Source organism: Talpa europaea (assembly GCF_964194135.1).
Source record: "Talpa europaea genome assembly, chromosome: X".
NCBI lineage: Eukaryota > Metazoa > Chordata > Mammalia > Eulipotyphla > Talpidae > Talpa > Talpa europaea.
Genome location: NC_140081.1, coordinates 62,268,124 through 62,285,852, shown reverse-complemented (window position 1 = coordinate 62,285,852; position 17,729 = coordinate 62,268,124). Strand labels below are relative to the sequence as shown.

The 17,729-nt window shown below is 43.0% G+C and overlaps 2 protein-coding genes across 2 annotated transcripts; one reads left to right on the top strand and one right to left on the bottom strand.

Moving 5' to 3' along the window:
* Positions 1–2,613: 2,613 nt before the first annotated feature.
* On the top strand, positions 2,614–11,654 carry GLA (galactosidase alpha; the record flags this gene model as incomplete). The annotated part of the gene is made up of 7 exons (XM_084258956.1): positions 2,614–2,819; positions 5,863–6,037; positions 7,916–8,093; positions 8,654–8,745; positions 10,442–10,603; positions 10,813–11,010; positions 11,373–11,654. The coding sequence occupies 7 exons, from the start codon at positions 2,614–2,616 to the stop codon at positions 11,652–11,654; spliced, it is 1,293 nt and encodes a 430-aa protein (XP_084115082.1).
* Positions 11,655–13,622: 1,968 nt separating this feature from the next.
* Positions 13,623–16,246, bottom strand: LOC311187603 (large ribosomal subunit protein eL42-like; the record flags this gene model as incomplete). The annotated part of the gene is made up of 5 exons (XM_084258954.1): positions 13,623–13,643; positions 13,944–14,066; positions 15,600–15,667; positions 15,904–16,009; positions 16,241–16,246. The coding sequence occupies 5 exons, from the start codon at positions 16,244–16,246 to the stop codon at positions 13,623–13,625; spliced, it is 324 nt and encodes a 107-aa protein (XP_084115080.1).
* Between the last annotated feature and the right edge of the window lie 1,483 nt (positions 16,247–17,729).

Genomic DNA, 17,729 nt, shown 5'->3' with positions numbered 1-17,729 from the left:
AGTAGCAGTTTAAAAGAAGGGAGGAAAGATGTGCTCTTTCTTAATACAGTCAAAGTAGGGGAATCTGTGGGATTGGTAACTGATTAATATAGAGGGACTACAGATATGAGGATACAGGACAGAAATCTAGGAAATGTTCAAACTTTATCAATCATCAGAAATTAAAATTAAAACTAGAATTAATCATCATTTTTCACCCATCAAGGTAGTGAAAATGAACCAGCAGGGCCAGCCAAGTCAAAGCTGATATTCAGGATTAGGGAACTAATGCACTCCCAGGGAATGGAAGTTGATGCAGGATCTCTGGAAAGCAATTTAGAACTCTGTATCATACCTTTTGACAGTAAATCCACTTCAGGATAAGTGCCCTGAGGAGGATGTGAAATTCATACAAGGATCTAGGGAGCTCAATCTTCTTTGGGAAGTATTTTATTAAGAAAGCTAAAATATTACACAATTTAAAACTTTAAAAAATCACTTAATAAACTACTTAATGATCTCAAGTCACCCAAGATCCAGCTACTTTATAATCTCAACTATGTAAAATATATGTACACATATCATTTGACCATGCCAGAAGTCCTTCCAGGAACCTGGTCAACAGAAAATGCAAATGTTCACTGCAGCACTTTTAGTAATGGCAGAAAATAAGAAACCTAACTATCCATCGAAGGGAGATGCTGAATGAATAATTTATCCTTACAATGCTATGCAGCTGTTTAAATAAAGGTCTGTCCTGACTTAAGAATATTTCCAAAATATATTAAATGGAAGACTATATAATAGTATGATCACACTTATCGTAACATAGAATCACGTATGTAAGAACATGGGACAATCTGGAAGGATAAAATACAAACACAAACTTGTTTTTTGACAAAAAAAGAACCGGAGGGAAAGTGGATTTTCACTTTTTACCCTATATACTTCTGTATAGTTTTAGTTTTTAAAAAGCACTGTCATTAGAATAAAAAAAGTTAGAAAAATATGTATGAGGAATATGTCAAAAGTTAATAGTAGGTACACTAAGTGGTAGGCTTGTGGCTTTTTCAAATTTTTAGTACAGTGTTAATTTTCCATAAAGACGGTCATTTTATTTCAGCAAAAAAAATTAAAAAGCTTGCTTTTCTGGGAATTAGCATAGCAAATTTTACAAAAGTTTCCAATTTTGTATGGGACAGTTTCTCTGATGTGGTCTGGGGAGCCTGGGTTTCTTGGAAAGAAAGTACAAAGTGTATTAACTGCCCTAAAACTACAGTGAGGATCCAATTCGACCAACATTTACTAATTGCCGATGTGTCTGGTACACAGCATCTGCAGTGGCAAGTCTCTCCATAACCCATCTTTAGGCCTGAGTGACAGATTTACCGACCGGTTTTGCGCTTGCCTTATCTCTGGGATGACCCACCCCATTTACTGCCCCTGCGGCACTCGAGTAGGCCACACCGCCCCCTCTGTAGTGGCTGGGAGGTTCTGCTTCATTAAGGCATCTCCTGGGGAGGCGACGAAGGAGACGGGGACGCTTGTCTTCAGTAGGGACCCTGAAGGCTTCCATTTGTGAGTTAACAATTTGTGTATTTATGTGTGTTATACACATACTTTTTACACAACATAGTGCTGAGTAGCTATCTCGGAGTGGTGGATTACGTGTATTTTTTAAATTTACAGTATACTATTATTTTTCGAATGTTCGAAATTGAACGGGTAGACGGTTGTGAGAAGCCCCCAAAAATGTTATTTAAATATTCAACTCCGTAAAAACGTTTATTGGGCGCCTCCGTCAGACACGCATTTCCCTAGATATGACTCTACAAATATAATTTACTTGGTGCCTCCCCCTACAGACAGACAATCAGGCGGTGGAAACCGAGTACCTGAATGGATGGACCAACTCTCAGAACCCTGGTCTCAATATCTGTTTTTTCCTCATCTAGGAGCGTGGTTTTCAAACGTTCCTCACCTTACGGTTCCACTTAAGGGTCCCCTGAGGCCCGCCCAGACAGACAGATACGGAAAAACATCCACAGTCACGAACGTCCACCATTTCCCCACCAGGCGCAGCAAAGGCGGTTTCCCGGCACTGAGGTGGGGGAGGGGGAGCGGGGGAGGGGAAAGCGGGGAAAGAAAAAGGCGGAGGCGGCCCGCGGACCCCGTTTTTGGTCTTCATTATCACCACCCCCGGGCCCCCCCGTTCCCACCCACACACCAACCTCTAAAGATACCGGATAATTTTCCTCCTTCTTCCCTCAAACGGCTATAGCGAGACGATAGACGACGACCAGAACTACTTCTGCTCACGTAAGCGATTGATCACGTGAGCACCTACGTCATGTGAGATCTCGGTCACGTGAGCCACTCTCGCTTCGACTCGGGATCGCTAAAGTGCCGCACTTCCTTCTGGTCAGGCAATGGGGCGGGCCCAGAACCAAGAAAGGCAGCGTGCGATTGGTAGCCGTGCATCTTACGTGACTGCTCATTGGTCCATTTTTGGGGATAACCGTCCCAGTTGCCCGAGAAACAAGAACGTCATGTCTTAATAACCCACCTGTGATTGGTCCGCCCCTCAGGTTAAACTTAAAAGCCCAGGTTACCCGCGGAAATCTGGCTTGCGCGATGACTACCGAGAGGCGGCTGGGGTGCTGCTCCCGGCCGCTGTGCTCCGCGCTGGCTGCTCGCTTCCTGGCCCTGGTTCTCTGGGGCTTGTTGGGGGCCAGGGCCCTGGACAACGGCTTGGCGAAGACCCCTGTCATGGGCTGGCTGCACTGGGAGCGCTTCATGTGCAACGTCAACTGCCAAGAAGAGCCGGAGTCCTGTGTCAGGTATTAAAAAGGAATAGGTGTCCGTTTCCCTTCACCTGTCCTTGGGGATTGCCGACTGTGTCAGGCCTGGAAGTCCTCAGCGGAACATGTGAGTCCCTTGGGAGGAAGCACTTCCTTACAGCTGTTTTGTTTGTTTTTTTTTAATCTTCAAACTTCCTTGCCTGGGCACCAGGCAAGGTAAACTTCGCGTGACCCCTCCTGGGGTGGAGAAGCGAACCCGGCTTCTCTCACGCGCTTATTTGCTAGGGACTTGGGTCTTCTACTATCCGATTCTATTCAGCAGCTTGTGAGCTGCTGCTCTGCTTTTGCCATGTCCTTGCTGGAGAAACGGGGAGCTAAAGGACTAAAACGAAACGCGTGCTATTTCTTCTCCTTTTTGGTTCACAGTTTCTGGGCTGTAATTCGAGGTCTTCAGAGAGAACTTGTAGTTTCTGGGAACTTCCCACACCCCTGTCCTTGAGTGTTGCCTCAGTCTAGGAGGTTGATCTGGGGGAACTTTTACGTGGCAAAGTAAGAGATTAGACAGGGATTGGAATCTGTGTGCTCTACACATTCCTTTTCTGTAAATTGGGGTAACAAACAACTCTTACCTCACAGAGCTGAGTCAAGAGGATCTAATAGTTCTCATCGCACACAGGTGAGCTTTCGATGAGTTAACCCATTTAAAGTGGATAACACAGTGCAGTGCATGACCCTTCAATTTAAGCATCATAGAGCAAATGTTCTTAACCTGGAATCCATGGGATGATACATCCCAGTCCCCCAGTCCCATGAATATCTTTCCAAATAAAGTCAAAATATTGATCAAACATCATTAAATTAATTGGCCTAATTGGTAGTTGTCTTATTATTGCATCTGATTATAAAACTCTAATGCATAGTTATTGCAAAAACTGGATAGTAGAGTATAATGAAAACAAAAATTTCCCAGATTCCACCATCCAGAAATAATCATGGTTAAGATAATAATCTAGAATCTTGCAAACTTTTTTCTATGTAAATAAAATCACAGATTTTTTCCATCCTTTTCACTAAAAATGAAATTATGTTTATGTCTGGAATGGTTAACAAGACTCTGAACTCCACGTACCTGGATTCAAATTCTAGCACATCTTCACTTAGCCAATAATCTTGGGCAAATTAATCGCTCTATCTAAACGTAAGTAGAGTACAGTGCTTGGCACAGAATGAAAGCCTCAGAAATGCAAATTGTGTCTTATACTGTAATTTATTTATGCAATCTTCTGTTGATAGCTCCTCAGGCTCTTCAATTTTTCATTATTGTGAACACCATCTGGTTGTTTTTTCCTTTTTTCTTAACACCTTCTGATTGTTTCCCTATGTGTCTAATGACTCTGTCCAAGAGTATGCTTATTTTGTTCCATGTCAAACAATCTTCCCTAAAAGTTTTACAAATGCTCATTCCCTACAACAGTGTATGAGAATGCCTGTTTTCTCCACACTCTGGAGAACACTGCATTTTTGTCATACTTTTAACACTTTGCCAGTCTGGTAGACCATGTTTTTACTTTCATTTTTTTAAAGCTTCTTGCCTTTTTTTTTTTTAAGATTTATTTATGATTACAAGAACTGGGGTACAGGCCAGAGGTGTGGGAGGTGAGAGGCTCCACCAGAGACAGAGCGGGAAACAGAATAGGCAGACAGGCCAAAGTACACTGCTGAGGGGAGCAGCGAGCGAGTCAGGAGAGGTCTGTTGCGCCATGTGGGTAGCTCCCTGGCTGGGGATTGAACTCATGTTGCAGAGGCTGTGGAGAGCTTCACAGCGACACACTTAACCCCTTGCACCACCAGAGAGGCCCCTATTTTCATTTTTTGATTACTAATAATGTTGAACTTTTTTTATATGTTAAATTTACTTGCATGGTTTCTCATAAATTGCCTGTTTGTGTTCCCTGTTATTCGATTGGAATGCCTTTTTTCGGTTATATGCTGTGAATATGTTGGTTCTGTCTATAAATTGGGTTTGATAATTTTGTTGAAGCATATCAGTTTTTTCCTTTATCATTTCTGGCTCTGGCATCATGTTGAGCAATTACTGAAGATGATATAGTTACCTACATTTTTTAGTATTTTTATGTCTATAAGGAATGCCACATTTTTTTTTGTATTTTTTAAAAAGATTTATTTATTTATACAAGCACTGGGTACTGTCAGAAGTGCGGGAGGGTGAGAGAATTTACCAGAGCCAGAGCGGGGAACAGAACAGGCAGACTGACGAAGTACACTGCTGAGGGGAGCAGCAGGCGCGGCAGGAGAGGTCTGCCACACCTTGTGGGACCCTCACTGGCGGCCAGGGATTGAACCGGTGCTGCAAAGGCTGCGGGCAGCTTCTCAGCCCAGCTCTCAACTGTTGTGCCACCAGGGGAGGCCCCAATGCCACATTTAATATGTACTAAATTCTGCGGTACTTGATGACTGGAAGGATCTCTGAACTTTAATTCCCTTGATCTGTGCATAATCTTTTAGATGTCAGGTTCCGTAAAAAGTCCCTTTCGGGGGTGTTCAGGGTTTTATTAAATAGGTAAAGCTGCATAGGAAGAATTTTTCTTTTCTTATCCAAGAGGAGAATAATGTCTCCTCATTTATTCCAGTTGCTTAGGAACATCATAGGTTTATTCATATGGGTCCTGCAGATTGTCTTCAATTTATCGCTCAGAAGTTTAGGTTTGGCTGTTGTTCTTGTGAATGGTATCTTTCCCTCCTCTTACTGTTGATGTCTGTGGAAGCTGTTAGTTGATTGTATCAGCTTTGTAGTTCCTTAACCTGCTGATCTTCTTCATTCCAATAGCCTTTTCATGTATTTTTCATTCCTTTTGTAATTGTTGGGGTTCTGAAAGTGGACATATTAAGAGAGAGGAGGGAGAAGAGCCCAGCCCATTTTACCTCATTGTGGTTGTGATTACTGCCAAACTATGACTAGGTTGAAAAAAAAGAAATGTAAAGCCTCAAGGTGCCTTGCAAATAAGAGGTACCCAAGTGTTCGTTTAATGAGTTGTCATGATTCTTGGAATCTCTCTTTCAGTGAGAAACTTTTCATGAAGATGGCAGATCTCATGGTCTCAGATGGCTGGAAGCATGTAGGTTATGAGTACGTCTGCATTGATGACTGTTGGATGGCTACCCAGAGAGATAGTGAAGGCCGACTTCAGGCAGACCCTAAACGCTTTCCTGGTGGGATCCGTCGCCTAGCTGATTATGTGAGTTTATAGATAACTCTTTTTTTCAAACAAGATACTCTAATCACTTCTGCACCAAAGCTTGTTTAGAAGTACCTTAAATAGCTTTGTTATCTGAACATTGAATTATAAAACTTATCAGGTAGAACTTTCATCCCATCAGCAGATAAATGTTTTGTAATAGCTCTTGAGGCCCACTTTTTGCTGAAACTACCGAATTCTCCAGGAGGAAAAAGAAACTTGGTTCTTGACATATGTGTGCATATATTTCCACATAGTCTGTGAACACCTATTGCAATTGTACTGTAAAGTGGAGGTTTTTTTTTTTAAAGATTTATTTAGGCATACAAGGACTGGGGTGTAGGCCAGAGGTGCCGGGGGTGAGAGGATTCACCAGAGACAGAGTGGGGAACAGAACAGGCAGATTGACTGAAAAAGATTGCTGAGGAGAGCAGCAGGTGAGTCAGGAGAGGTCTGCTGTGCCATGTAGGTCAGCTCCCTGTCCGGGGATCAAACTCATATTGCAGTGGCTGGAGATAGCTTGATAGCGCTGCGTCTTTGTTACAGGGCAGGGAGAGGGGCACCCCAGATCCCCCAAACCTGCCTGCTCTAAATAGGTTCTGCCATCTACTGCATCAACACAAAACATATAAGACTTTAATGGAAAGGAACTTTAATACAATTAGTAAACAATACAGAAAAGACAATATATTTTTTAAATCAAGCACCCAAAGTTACCCATACCCTCGTGGTAAAAGTCCAGCCAAACGGGATTGGCCCAGAGCAAGGCCCCAAAACCTGCCATAAGTCTAAAGCATCTTCCAGTGGGGACCCACAGAAAATGATCAGAATCAACCAGACAAGTCTGGGAGGAAAAGAGCAAAATCAAAATCAAGATAAAAGTTGCCGTTGTTATCCTCCCCATGGGTCTCTCACCCACATCTATTTCACCCAGTCCACGACCAAAAGGCAAGTGTAGTTTCTTCACGTGTCTCTCTGCTCCATGTGCCTCCTCCAGGTCTCCTTCTGGCTCTCCATCCTGCTTCCTCCTTTCTCAGTCTCCTCTCCAGCTTCCTCTCTTCTCTTTAGCTCCACCCTCCTTTGGGTGGAGCAGGGAGCCTGGAACTTCACCTTTTCTTGGGGACCACCCTGTTACATCTTTAACCCCTGCGCCACCAGGAGGCCCCTAGAGTTCCAGAAAATAGAAGGAGTATGTTCTGGAGACTGTTGAACAGATGCACTAGAGCCAGACACTAGTTAAAGCTGATGAAGACATATCAAGTACTCTTGCTCAGGACAGAGCCACGCTGGTTTGCTAATACAACAAAGACAAGTGAAGATTTATGGTGTACAGAATATGGTGGGGGCAGGGGAGTCAGCAGATAGAAAATTACTGAGAGGAGACCTCTAGGAGGGGGGATTCTTGCTAAAGACAGACTAAGACATTATCAAGGGAAGGGAGAGGGACTTAGTGGGGTTCTTGATAAATCTGGGCATGAAAGGCCAAGGTTGGGGCCTCATTGAGAAGATGAGTCAGAGGAGCCTAACTGTAGCTTAGTCAAGGATGAGAATATTTGTCCAGATAAATGTATAATTACCCTGGAAAGGTAACTCAGGATCCCCTCAGAGGAAGATTAGAGTGACTGATAGCTTTCTCTTCAGGTCTGTTCTGGCGCTTACATGCGTAGTTTGAACTAGCTCAGCAGATTGAAAAATTTGCTCTTTGTCTCCCAACAGACTCATCTGGATAATTTTATGGGCTAGTAAAAAAAAAAATTCAAAATGGGTCACTTCTATATCTGGTGAAGTATAACTCAGTTCTGACCCCAGGCTCAAGTGTTTTTTTCTACTTTATGATTGCCTTTCTCTTATGGTGGTAACTTTTTTCTCTCATTACAGGTCCATAGCAAAGGATTGAAGCTAGGGATTTATGCAGATGTTGGAACTAAAACCTGCGCAGGCTTCCCTGGGAGTTTCGGATACTATGACATTGATGCACAGACCTTTGCTGACTGGGGAGTTGATCTGCTAAAATTTGATGGTTGTTACTGTGACAGTGTGGCACATTTGGCAGATGGTATGTTTCATTCAAGAGATTTAGCCATGAACAAAAGGGAGAACTTTGAGACCAAGGTAACTGAACATCCAAAGAACTAATCTTAACATCCTAAATACCCCAGTCATATTGCTAGAAATAATTATTCTCAGTGTGCCAGACCTCCTACCTCTTCTCTCAGTGCATTCATTCATTCATTCATTGTCTGTAAAACCCATGCATGACTAACCACAGCTCATATTGTCCACTTTTAATTCAAGAAGTTTCTAAGAGTCAGTTATGACTAGTAATTGTAACTCTGAACCATCAATTGGGAAAGTATCCAGAATTGCAGTCACAGAGAAAGCAAGATCTTCTTTTCTGCCTTTCCTCAGTACATGCACAGTCCGGCTGTCCCTCCACAGAACAATCCCAGCAGTTGGCAAAATATTTAGACACAATGTAAGCACAGAGGAGCTAGCTGTCTCTGCTGCTGGTTTAAAAAGTAAACATGGTCCTCCCAGACAGCATTTTAAAAATATACAGCCCCACCTAGAAAGTCCCTTTTTTCCTCTTATTTTACCCATTGTTTCCTCATACAGGTTATAAGCGTATGTCCTTGGCCCTGAATAGGACTGGCAGAAGCATTGTGTACTCCTGCGAGTGGCCCCTTTATACGTGGCCTTTTCAAAAGGTGAGCTAGTGAGCAAAAAATCCAATAGTCGGGCCTCCCCAGTGGCACAGCGGTTGAGTGCTGGGCTGCGAAGCTGCCCGCAGCCTCTGCAGCGCTGGTTCAATCCCCACCTGCCGCCGAGGGTCCCACATGGCACACAGACCTCTCCTGCCTCACCCGCTGCTCCCCTCAGCAGTATCCTCCATCTGTCTGCCTGCTCTGTTCTCCGCTCTGCCTCTGGTGAATTCTCTCACCCTCCTGCGCATCTGACTGTACCCAGTGCTTGTATAAATAAATAAATCTTTAAAAAAAGTAAAATAAAATCCATTAAAAGAAATCCAATAGTCTTGCTGATAGGTTTTTAGGACATGAGAACAGAGGAGAGACAGATGTCTCCTTCAAAGTCCAAGCCTGCTGAACAATCTCACCCTACCACCTCTCCTAGGTGCCAAACACTTCTTACCAGTCCCACTGCTGTAGTTGCAGTCCAAGCTGCCATCACATGGGACGTCATATTTGATTCTTTGTCTCACCAGTGACACCCTGTCTACCGGCAATCCTGTCAGTACTGTCTCCAAAATATATCCCGTGTCAGCCCATTCCTTTCCATCTCTGCTGCTTCACTCTGGTCTTCCCAGCCGCCATCAGTCTGATCTACTTCCACTTTCCTTCTACCGCCATCCATTTTCCAACAAGCATCAGTGAGCTTGTTAAAATGTAAATAGAGCCCTATCCCTCCCCTGCTTACAACCCTTAACTGGCTTTCCGTTCCACCTGACATAAAGTCAGATGCCATCAATCTCGCCCTGATCTGTCACTGCAGCCTCATTTCCCAGTCCTCCCCTCACAAACCTATTTTCTTTCTGTCCCTCAAAACACCCAAACTTATTGCTCCCTTGGGCCTTTACACTTGCTTTTTGTTTTCTGCCTGGTAATTCTTCCCCCAAGATATTTTTAAATAACCACCCCCTTAATAACACTGAGTTATCATATCAAGTGCTACATACTCAGATGGGTCTTCTCTAACTCTGAAATAACCCTCTGTTCCTTTATCACATTAACCTGTGGTTTCCCTCCCAGAGCTTGGCACTATATGGAATTATTTGTTGATTTGCTTATTGCCTGTCTCCCCCACTAGAATGTAAGCTCCAGGAGGGCAGGGACCTTCTCTGACTTTATCACTCTATCCCTAGCATATGGTGTTGCCTAATTATTTATAGATTGAATCCCTGTTACTTCTAATCTCTGCAAAATGCCTTCAGCTCTTACCTTCTTAAACCTGCCTGTCTGAAAACTTTAGTCATCCCATTAACAAATTATATGGCTGTGATTTAGTTTGCCTTGTTACTGAGTGCTATATAATTTTGCAACTTCTACTTACTGATACCATTTTAGTTATATCTGTTTATAAAAATAATACATGTTCACTGTAGAAAACTGAAAATGAGTGAGAAAAAAATTAAAAACCTATAATCCCAATTCCTTAGCATATGGTAAATTTCCCGCAAAAACCATATTAAGGCTGTTTAATTAGGAATTTGAAGTTACATGGCCTATTTCTGAAGCAAACTTCTTACAATGAAATTCCAGTGTAATAAGGATTTAGTTCTCATGGAGACCTTTAACCTATAAAGAGGCTACAGGTGTCTTCTTTAAACATGACTATTTTCACCTCACAAATATGTTAGAAGTAAACAGAAGTAATTTGTTTTCATAGCCCAATTATACAGAAATCCGAGAGTACTGCAATTACTGGAGAAATTTTGCTGACGTCTATGATTCTTGGCAAAGTGTAAAGAGTATTTTGGACTGGACATCTTCTAACCAGAAGGGAATCATTGATGTTGCAGGACCAGGGGGCTGGAATGATCCAGACATGGTAAGAACCTGAGTGCACCTTCTTCAAGCCCCTGCAGTAGGCCTATGTTATCTTGGTGACATTCAAGTAAGTGGAAGGGAAAAGTCCTGGGAGCAGGCTTGAAGTGCGGTTTCTCAGAGCAGGGTGCCATGGATAGTGGCTTCTCTGTGTCGAGGCCACTTTAAAGAATGTCCCATTATCTCTGATTTGAATTTTTTACTCTGTTGCAGTTAGTGATTGGCAACTTCGGCCTCAGCTGGGATCAGCAGATAACTCAGATGGCCCTCTGGGCTATAATGGCAGCTCCATTACTTATGTCCAATGACCTTGGAAACATCAGTCCTCAAGCCAAAGCCCTCCTTCAGAATAAAGATGTAATTGCCATCAACCAGGACCCCTTGGGCAAGCAGGGATACCAGCTTAGAAAGGTATAGCAAAAAGTATTGTACTGGGGAAGATGGGAATTGGGCAGGAGCATGTTCTGCCTTTTTGTTTACAATTAATTGGAAGTTTATTTTGGGTGTGCATTTTGAGGGGACTCTATACCAAGTTTGTCATCTGTGTATTATCTGTCACATATTAAGGATAGGCACTGATCTTTTGCAAATGCTTTATAATTTTGATATATAATCAATAATGAGGCTGCTTTTTGCTTATTGATGCTACAGGGTAATTTTTAAATCTTTCCTATAAAGCACTCAATAATTGACAATAAGGCTGAAAATCATAATTAACAAGGCAACTTAATGGTAGTTAACCATCACACTCATTTTCTCGGCTTCCTTTCCAGGAGGACAATATTGAGGTGTGGGAACGACCACTCTCAAACTTAGCCTGGGCTGTGGCTATGGTAAATCAACAGGAGATTGGTGGACCTCGTTCTTACAGCACCTTGGTCACTTCCCTGGGCAAAGGGGTCGGCTGTAACCCTGCCTGCCTGATCACACAGCTCCTCCCAGTGAAGAGAAAGCTTGGACTTTATACATGGACTTCACTGTTAAAAACTGAAATAAATCCCACAGGCACTGTTTTGCTTCTGCTAGAAAATACAGGCCATACTCATTTAAATTAAGAAAATTTAATTTGTTGCTAGTGACTATTAAGTCTTGTCCTTTTTCTCCCATTCCCACTTCAGCTGTGTTGCTATTCCTCGAATCAAATCTCCTAGTTAATTCTACTCAGCTATTATAAAGACGAAATCTTGTCATTTGCAACATGGATGGACGCTAGGGGGTAATAGGCTTAGTTAAGTAATTCACTCGTGTGGCATAAAGGAATAAAATGAACTAAACAAAGGAAAAGAAACTTCTATAAATCCAAATTAACGGTCACCAGAATGAAAGGGGGAGTGTGTGGATAAATCTGGTCAGTTCTATGGAGACGATGGAATTATGACGTAGTGATCATATTGTAATATATACAGATGTTGCTTTATGATGATGCACACCTGAAACCTGTTATAGACCAATGTTACCTCAATAAAAAAATATTTTCACAGTGAGCATTTTAAAAACTTCTAACCATGTCTAAAGAGAACATCTGGGGAAAGGACTGCAAACTGTTAACAGCTGTAAATCATTGGGTACTTAACGTGTTCCAAGCACTGGTGTAGCTGCACAAAGAGTACTGGCTCCTTTTAATGCTTACCCAAACCAAGTACTGATCTGCTTTAGTAAATGTGGCCAGGATTTGAAACCAGGCTCTTAACCCTTAAGCAGAGGTGTTTGAATGGCACTTAGACAAAAGGGAGGATAAAAGTGAATCAATTTTAGGACAATAAATAACCAAGCAGTAATAACCTTCAGAAATGGGAGATTTAGGGCTGGAAGCAGTCAGCCTAGTTCTTTTGCCTTAAGACCAGCATGTATAGTGTGAACTTCAAGCCTGTTCCATTACACCCCCTCTTACATCAGCAAAAATAGAAATGCATCTCAACCATCTGGAATGCATGACAGTTCAAAAACAGGGCAAGAAACACCCACTCAATACATAGCACACATAGCAATTACTTTGCCTGTCAGGTAACTTTAGTAAAACTGGAGGCCTACTCATTGGTCAGCTGATAAAATGCAATGAAATTGATAAGCCCAGACTTACATTTCATGGAGATGCACTTCTGGTTACTAGCATTTGTAGTCCAGTTTTTTCACCATCCGGTTTTTCTGCGTAAGTATAAGTAGCTAAACATTAAGAATGAAGTATGTGGGCCTCCCCGGTGGCGCAGTGGTTGAGCGCTGGGTTGCGAAGCTGCCGCAGCCTCTGCAGCGCCAGTTCGATCCCCTGCCCTGGGGAGGAGGGTCCCATATGGCGCGCAGACCTCTCCTACCGCCCGCTGCTCCCCTCAGCAGTGTACCTGGGTCCTTCTGCCTGCTCTGCTACCCACTCTGGCTCTGGTGAATTCTCTCACCCTCCTGTGCTTCTGACTGTACCCAGTGCTTGTATAAACAAATAAATCTCTTAAAAAAAAGAATGAAGTATGTGGTATAAAACAGGAAAAGGATGTAAAACTTTCCAACTGCTGGGCATTTTAAGAAATGGGTGATATCCCTGATTCTATTGGTAAATTCTTTCACTAGACATTCTTTAACATAAAAGTAACTTGTCACCTTCAAAATTTGATACAGTATGAAGGTAAGAGCAAGTATTCCATAGTACATGTAGTATGAATAAGCCATAATGCCTCAACACATGATTTTGGAAGCAAAAGTATGAGAGACAAATTTCCCTATGGATGTCATTGTTACTGACTTTACCCTATTTGCCCAAGTTTCAGGTCTCTAACTTCTGTGACATGAGGGAAGGGATTGCATAAACCCCAAGTGATTCAAGTACCAAATTAAGTGATCACATCTGCTGCAAGCTCAACTACCCGTAGAATCCAAAATGAGCCAAATACCCAGAAGAAACACCAAGCTTAAACTTCCTCACAGCATTTTATTGATTTGATGACTAGTGTATTTTCCTCCCAAAAGACCAGTCAATTACAACCAAATGAAGTAAATGTAATTCTCAAGATTTTATTTGTAATAAAAGATGAAGCTTAGAACTGGATCACCTGGCCCTGTAACAGAACAAGAAAATAAATGAATTTTTATTTTGGAAAAAAAAAAAAAAAAACACTTCTCCATCTAGAACAGCAGTCTATTCTTAAAGGGAACACTATCCTTTATAAAGGCAAGTCTCATTCTTCCTTTGCTATTCATGTTAAAACCAACACCAAAAACATCTTTCCTTTATGGATTTAGCTATCTTGAGGAATGCCCCCATCTTGATGCCGCAATGAATGGACAGAAATGCGCACCTCTCCAAATATAATAAAGCTATACAGCAAAGACTACACCTTCCACCCATGATTATATACCTTTCTCTTCTTATCTCCTCCCAGTTCAAAATGCTTGCATCTCTTAATAGCCAACATTCTCTTAGATCTGCAGTTGGGCTCAACACATTCAAGTCTCAGGACAATCTTCTTTGTAGTTTTAGCCTGGAAAAAATTTAAGCCCTTCATAAATGACCACAGAAAACTACTTTCTTTAAAAAATGTGACTTGCTAATAAGTAAAACGATGTTTTGTAAATGAGTTGTTGACAGTTTGTCTTACAGGACGAAACGTGAAAAGTAGACTTTAAGACTTAAAAAAGAAAGAGGGCCTCCCTGGTGGCGCAGCGGTTGAGTGCTGGGTTGCGAAGCTTCTGCAGCGCCGGCCGCTGGGCGAGGGTCCCACACTGTGTGCAGACATCTGCCGCCCGCTGCTCTCCTCAGTAGTGTACATCGGTCCTTCTGCCTGTTCTGCTCCCTGCTCTGTCTCTGGTGAATTCTCTCAACTTCCCGCACTTCTGACTGTACCCAATGCTTGTATAAATAAATGTATCTTTTAAAAAAAATAAGACTTAAAAAAAGTAGACTTTTAAGAGTAAACCTGCAAAATTAGCACATTATCTAATGGCCATCAAATCCCCCATTCATATAAACAATCTCAGAGAGCTTATCAAATAGGCACCCATCAAACCTCCTTGAACTTGTGGTCTTTCAGGTATGCCACACTACCGAAGTACATGCAATGACATGATAAGTGCAGCTTTTGCAACTAAGTACAACTAAATTATTGTCACCAAAGACCAATAAAATCAGTTTCCCAAGTGTAAACTATAATTATGCCTAGAGTATGTGCATTCCATCATATTATTTAACTCAAAGTACTCTTCCCACTAATACTCAGCTTTCTAAATCAGAATTTCATTACTGCTAGTTTGCAGTTCTTAAAAACGCCAAAACCTAGCTAGAACCTCCCCATCTTCTCAACAAGTTACCCAATTATGAAAAGGCAATCAAGCTAAATACTACATCAGGGTCAAACCATTTAACTGCACTTCAATGAACACTGCAGACACACCTTAATACTTTCTGGAACCAGGCTGAATTTTAGAGTCAAGTGCCCCAAGAAACGCTATGTTCCAGACTCTGCTAATCATGTGGCAGCCAAATCACCTGGAGTAGAAAAAAAATCTAGGCCAAAACTCATCCAGCCTGGAAAATGACCAAAAGTTATTCTAAAGAGCTTAAGACTCCATGAGCTAAGCAGGAGATTGATTTCAGGTTTATGAGTTGAGAAGCAAAATTAAGAGCACAATTCTTGCTGCACCCAAGAACTGAAGATTCACAGCAACACAATGACAGGCAGGTAACAAAGAAAAGGATTTACTGGTGTATTCAAACATCACTCCTTAGAGGAGGCAGAGCATACATCCCTTAACTTGGTATTTGCCTCTTCAAAAAAAGGACAAAAAAATAAAAAACTGAGATGATGCAATATTTTAGGTTAGAGTAATGCCTGGGTTGCACCCCCAGTTACACCATCTACTAAATATATTACTACATGCAACGAAGGTAACTTGAAATCACGACTCCCCTATACTGTAGAGGTGTGTGTTAAAGGAAAACACAACTCTTTTTTGGTTTGTTTTTGTTTTTACCACTATTAAGTGGGAAGCAAGTCAAATAGTAATTAATTACTAACCTTTTTCCGGAAAATTGGCTTAGTCTGTCCACCATAGCCACTCTGCTTCCTGTCATACCGCCGCTTTCCTAGGAAAACAAGTTATGTTTGGGTGTACTCAAGACCACAAATCATAACAGCCACATGAAAATAACCCTATGGGTCTTATCTTGGGCTTTAGTGCAGAAATGTTAATACCCAAGTGTGCGTGGGGGGTTTGGGCGAGGAGAATTGGCCTTGTCTATCAGTCTACTACCTAACATTTATGTGATACACTATTACACAGATGCCACGTTAAAACCAAATTACATACAGGCCGTCTTACCCTGGGCATAGAGAGAATCCTTGCCCTTCTTGTACTGTGTCACTTTGTGGGGCTGATGCTTGCCACACTTCTTACAGAAGGTCCGGCGGGTTTTAGGAACGTTCACCTGGTAAATAAAAGTGTTCAGAACGTGCAGTGTTATCGGCTGCAACACCGTGCCCAATCCCGCCGAAGCGAAGGCCTAAAGGGCCTCGACTCTCAAATTCATTCACACACAACGTCTTGATTGGAAGGTGCTCCAACCCCACGTAACGTCAAGCAGCTCGCCCTCCGTGGAGCCCCAAAGTGGAGGGCGGTTAACAACCGTTAAGGCGACCTCTTTGATCCCACCACTTACATCCATGCGCCTGAAGCCCGGTACCCTCGGGTCGGGCCTGGCAATAGTGGGTTTCTCGGGGGCAACAAGGCTATGCAGGAGCCTGGACCCACCCCGGGACAGCACCGCCGACAGAGCGGGGGCAGATTAACATGGATGTTACGGGGTCCCTTCCCCAAGCTCCTACCATGCTTGCGAGAGCGCAATCGGCACGGAAAGAAAGAGACCGGGCCGGAAACGGAAGTATATAGGCGTGCCCTGGTCGCGCTTCCTCATGGGAGTAGGAGTGACCATAGAGTCTGGGTCTCGGTGCGCAGCGCCCCCCGGCGGCCCAGATGAATCGATTTGAAGTTATGGGCGGGAGCTGAAGAAGGGAGTCAGCCGGGAGGTTTGTCTCCACGACTTCCTGCCTCTTCGCAGCTTCGCAACTTTTTTCAGTTCATCACTTTTGGTGGCTGCTGCTACGTAGCAGTGTTAAATGAAGGAGGCGGTGCGTTTTCCAGCCCTCTGGCCTCCCTGCCCCTCTCCCCGAGGGAAGCCAGGACTAGGGTCAAGTGGAAGTAAGTGCGCTGCCTCCATGCCCCGTTCCTGCTCCACCTCGAGGACACTGGAAGTATCTTTCGCAGCGAACTGCTGCTTCAGTGAGACTTGGAGGGAGCCAGTTGCTCGGTTATCACACGGTCAGTTGGTCTAATCAACAGATGTTTGTTTTGAATGCCTATTCTGTGTCAGGCACTGTCCTAAGGAAGGGACACAATCAAATATTTGCGCTCATACTTGCATCATTACAGACTAAATACTTTTTAAAAAGGTGGTGGTGATGGGGGACAATGATTAGATCAGAGCAGTCCCCTTTTCCTGAAGGAATAAATTAGCTGCCCTCGGTTGAAAAGTGACGATGAAATTGTTCAGCTCCCTCAATGGCAATGATCAAGCCAAGAGCAGGTGTCCAGATGCTCTTCCCTTCCCTTCCCTGCATACCTGACGGAAAGCAGGCATGTGGGAGGATTCCAGGGAGCCTGGCAGAGGACGACTGCAGTGTACTGAGTATTTCAAATGGATTGTCTCATAAAAGGCTCACATTCTGGGAGGTAGGTGGCATTGATATTCCCATTTTACAGATGAGGAAATGAAGTAGGATAGTAAACAATTTCCATGATGTCGACAGTATTTAGTGGATCGTGGATACAGGTCTGGACTCCAGAGCCTGGGTTACTCATGGGACTGATAATGATAGCAGTTAGCAGTGACTGAGCACTGTTCTATGCCAGGCATTTTCCTAGCCTCCTCACATCCTACCTCTTTTAATCCTAACAACAACACAGGCTCTGTTTACCATTATTAGTGTTTAACAGATGAGGAACCTGAGGTATAGGCAGCATTAAATTCACTTACCCAAAGTCACACAGGTGGTTATTTTGTGGGGCTGGAATCTGATCCCAGGCAGTCTAACACCCCAGCCTTGCAGTGAACCCCTATATCACACAGGAGAAACACGAGCACCTCCAGG